The 4,715-nt window shown below is 51.2% G+C and overlaps 1 protein-coding gene across 2 annotated transcripts in view; it reads right to left on the bottom strand.

Annotated features, from left to right (window-relative positions):
• Positions 1-1,557: 1,557 nt before the first annotated feature.
• The window catches only part of snrka (SNF related kinase a), a 62,090-nt gene continuing 58,932 nt past the window's right edge, over positions 1,558-4,715 (bottom strand). For both annotated transcript variants that reach the window (XM_062991441.1, XM_062991440.1), the window contains exon 6: positions 1,558-3,895. In XM_062991441.1, coding sequence (XP_062847511.1) covers positions 2,590-3,895 — 1,306 coding nt within the window. In that variant the 3' untranslated portion in view covers positions 1,558-2,589. The remainder of the gene's footprint in view (positions 3,896-4,715) is intronic.

Below are 4,715 nucleotides of genomic sequence, written 5' to 3'. Positions count from 1 at the left end.
CCGATCTCGTAATTCACGTATCATATAAACTCAAAACTCAAGAAGAGCGTACACAAGCTTACACAATGTCTCAGTCAGATGAGGTTCTGAATAATAAATCCAGCGTTATGTTGTTTCTCTCACGTGGTTCATTAAAACCCTTATATGAAACTTTACACCGTGTGATTAAATCTTGGACGCTCGTTACCGGACTGTACGTTGGTCAATCGGTTTAAGACATCAGAAAAGGACATGAATCAGATGGACGAGTTAGATGAGGTGTAAATTCAGCTCAGCTTTAATACGCACCGAGAGCTGAACCTGTGCTCGCCGGGGGCTCGAATATCCACGATTATAAACTCACTTGTATTCAGGACAGGACATGCACCTATTTACGTTAACGTTTGGTTGAGTTTTGGGATTTCTCGATCCGGGGTTTAAAATCTTAAAAGTCTGCACTGATGAGGCGCTCACTGTTAGGCCGTGAGATGCATTCTGGGAGCGGGTCAGCGTTCGCGAGCGCTTGGCGTGACCGGTATCTGTGTATCTGTAGGCTGGGATGGTTTGCAAGCTGCACAGAGTGACTACAAACGGTGTAGTTCTGTTACATCGGCGCATCAGTGCAGCATAGAGGAGAACGAGGTTCAGTCACACCTTCTCGGACTGATCGCCTGATCGACTGATCTTTTTGGGGCTGCGCTGCTCCCGTATTCACCAGATCCTGACTTGGCACAGTTTTGATGCCCGATGCCCTTTTTGACGCAACTGTCCTATATATTTATCTGAGCTCGGGACTGGTGCTGAGAGCGCACTAAAGAAAGTGTAGTTCTCAATGGGCAAGGGTGTTTCGGCAACCCGGCATCAGATGTTAGACAGTCGTGTCCAAGCAGACGCCTGACCGGCCGTTAGCACCGCTGAGATTCGAACACTGGATCATCAGATCTTAGCAGTAGTGGGCGAGAGTACTTTATCGCCGTGCCACCTGATCAGTATAGTGGAAGTGTTCTATCCTGACAGGGGGGGTCGTTTACAGCAACAACAATTTTGTATCTACAATTCACCTCACTTGCACGTCTTTGGACTGTGGGAGGAAACCGAAGCACCCGGAGGAAACCCACGCGGACACGGGGAGAGCATGCAAACCACACACAGAAAGGACCCGGACCGCCCCACCTGGGGATCGAACCCAGGACCTTCTTGCTGTGAGGTGAGCCACCGTGCCGCCCTTACAGCCCAATTGAAGGGGTTAACATAAACTTGTAAGGGAAACGTAGGTCATGCTGGTCCTGGCACTTCAAAAAAAAATCTACAATCGCGATTGTTTTTCTGTGACTGAATGATTTTAGCACACATTGTCTTCCTCGTATTTTAGTCGTATCCAATTACCCGATCATATTTCACCTCCTCTACTGCTGCAGACCTCCAATCCTGACCGAGAGCCGAGACTAACACACGCCCCCTCCGACACGTGTGCAGTACCGACCGCTTCTTTTAACCTGCACGAGGCGCACACTGATCTCCATTATCCCCCGTCTCTGTGCAGCACCATTGATCAGCCAGCAGAGGTCGTAACTGCAGCATTTATAATGAATTCCAATGGCACTCACACTCTCGAATAAGCCCTAGATCTTAAACCTTGAATACTGTTGAGCAGTACTGATCTTCACCCTACTGAGGATTTGAACCGAGTACTCACGGCTATTAAAAACATCTAATCAGCTTTTTAAGGTCTTTTTTTGTATTTATATTTTATATTCTGGCTAAACTAGTGTGTGTTTTAATTACTCGGTCACAGAAGAACGTACCGTGGTAACGTACAAGTGTATGTACATGTGTGTGTGTGTGTGTTTAATGTCAAAATAGGAATCATATAACTGTGAATACAGAGCATGTACTCATTTCACTGTCTGTTTTCCTACTAATTTATCCTGGTCAGGGCTGCGGTGGGTCTGATTCATTGATGCGAAGAGGCAGGGAACACCCCGGACAGATGACCAATCGATCACGAGGCACACACAGCAAATTTGTAGCTCCAATTAACCTGACCGCATGTCCTTGTACTGTAGGAGGAAACCCACATGGGCACAGGGAGGGAGAACATACAAACTCCACACTGAAAGGGAATCGAACCCAGGCCCTGCTAATTCGGTACTCTGGAGGATATTATAATTTAGTACTGCTGATACATAAAGTGCTTGTATTATCAGGGCTGCTCTGTTACACGTTTGGTCGTATTGATTTAGCTTTATTAAATATAAAACATATCTACACGTGTAGCTGGTTTGGTTTACCGGCCGATACCGAACCACCTTGTTTTTTAATCTTAAGCGCTTTAATTCAGGAGAGTAAAAAGTGAAAACATGATGATGCAAAGAAAAGGGGAAAAATACTGTAAAACGGACTAAAAACGTCACCCCTGAAACGAACAAACAGAACGAGTAGCTGCACGTCATAAAACTCAACAGGTCTGAGAGACTGAACTCAATAAATAAGATGTAAGAATGATTAAAGACGACCGACGGTCAGGAAAGGTCAGACGCAGCTACCGGAGTTCTTAATGCTACAAATGCGGCGACGGTCGACGATCGCGTCCTGCACTGCGAGGCGCCGTCATATGACCTGGCAGCAGGTGGCGGGGGCGGGCGTACAGAGCAGAGCGTCCCTGGGGTTCCTCTGGATGTTCACGGAGATGGTTTTCTCGCAGAGAGGTAGCTGCAGCACGTTGGCCTTCAAGTTCAGGTTGTTCTGCTTGGCCAGGGCGAGTTCGCTCAGCACGGCCGCCGCTTGGTCCGGGTAGCGCTCGGCCGCCGCTCCCAGGCCGGCGTTGGCGCCGATGCACATCTTCCACAGGGATTTCTCCTGCACTCGGATGCTGGAGAGACTCTGCGGGTCCACGATGAAGCGTCCTCCGGCCTGCTCCGAGGCGTGGCGCTGAAACTGCGAGCTCAGACAGAGGCTCATGAGCTTCAGGCTCTCCACCAGGTCTGCGCTCCGGGCCGCGGTGCGGGCGGAGCCCGAGGAAGGGTTGCCGCTGCCGCTACCGCTGGAGCAGCTTGACGGACTTCCCTGTCCTTTGGAACCCCCTCCTTGACCGGTGGTTCCGCTTTCTCCGCTCCCGCCGTTGTTGCTCCCCCTGTCTGGTCCCGTGTTACCCTCTCCTGGGGGTTTGCTTTGCCCACCGCTGCTGCCGCCACCACCTCCGTTGCCGCCGGAGTTCCCAGGCGGGCCCTCGCTGCTGTCCCTACGATGCCAGCTGTAGGTGAAGCCGGACTCCTTGTCGAGGCGGCGGCGGTGACTCTCCGAGTCGTCGTCGCTGGTCTCCGAGCTGGAGCAGCTGGACCCTCGACCCTGACTCTTGCGCCGGTGGTAGCGCTTCTGCACCGTCCCGGGCGACGTCATGTTCATCTTGAGTCGGCTCAGCTTGGGCGGCAGGCGCTCGTCCATGTCGAAGTCGTCGTCGTCCGACTCGCCCTCCTCTTCAAATATCTGGTTGAGAACCGGTGCGCTTTTGCGCGACGTCAGCCGGTTGGTAACAGACGCCGGCTTGCGGCGCAGGATGACCTGCGTGGGAAGGGGCGCCGGCTCCTGCTCCTCCTCTTCCTCCTCGTCTTCCTCTACCCGGAAGAGGCAGGTCCGCTGCTTGCCCGACGCTACGCCAGGAGGACCGGCGGCGCTGGATTTCAGTGAGCCTGGGCCGTGAGCGGGCACTTGAGGAGGGTAAACCGGAGCACTGCTGCAGGCCTCGCTGCTCTCCTCACGACGGCCCAGATCCAGCAGCCCTTTGCTCCGGTGACCGTTCAGCAGGTTCTCTGCGCTTCGAGCCGGAGACTGCGGCCCACCGGCATGGGAGATGGAGGACGCGGCCAGACTGTCCTCGATGTCCTGGTGCATGTCGATTTTAGTGGGCCAGGACTGCCTGTAAAGAAAAGAGAGCCGTGATGAGAATCAATGGAACTGTTACTTCATTTACACTTGATTTACACGTTATGTTACATACAGTGTATCACAAAAGTGAGTACACCCCTCACATTTCTGCAGATATTTAAGTATATCTTTTCATGGGACAACACTGACAAAATGACACTTTGACACAATGAAAAGTAGTCTGTGTGCAGCTTATATAACAGTGTAAATTTATTCTTCCCTCAAAATAACTCAATATACAGCCATTAATGTCTAAACCACCGGCAACAAAAGTGAGTACACCCCTAAGAGACTACACCCCTAAATGTCCAAATTGAGCACTGCTTGTCATTTTCCCTCCAAAATGTCATGTGATTTGTTAGTGTTACTACTCTCAGGTGTGCATAGGGAGCAGGTGTGTTCAATTTAGTAGTACAGCTCTCACACTCTCTCATACTGGTCACTGAAAGTTCCAACATGGCACCTCATGGCAAAGAACTCTCTGAGGATCTTAAAAGACGAATTGTTGCGCTACATGAAGATGGCCAAGGCTACAAGAAGATTGCCAACACTCTGAAACTGAGCTGCAGCACAGTGGCCAAGATCATCCAGCGTTTTAAAAGAGCAGGGTCCACTCAGAACAGACCTCGCGTTGGTCGTCCAAAGAAGCTGAGTGCACGTGCTCAGCGTCACATCCAACTGCTGTCTTTGAAAGATAGGCGCAGGAGTGCTGTCAGCATTGCTGCAGAGATTGAAAAGGTGGGGGGTCAGCCTGTCAGTGCTCAGACCATACGCCGCACACTACATCAAATTGGTCTGCATGGCTGTCACCC

This window comes from Trichomycterus rosablanca, chromosome 3 (genome assembly GCF_030014385.1).
Source record: "Trichomycterus rosablanca isolate fTriRos1 chromosome 3, fTriRos1.hap1, whole genome shotgun sequence".
NCBI classification, from domain to species: domain Eukaryota; kingdom Metazoa; phylum Chordata; class Actinopteri; order Siluriformes; family Trichomycteridae; genus Trichomycterus; species Trichomycterus rosablanca.
The sequence above is the reverse complement of the archived record's forward strand: the minus strand, read 5'-3'. Positions and strand labels throughout refer to the sequence as shown.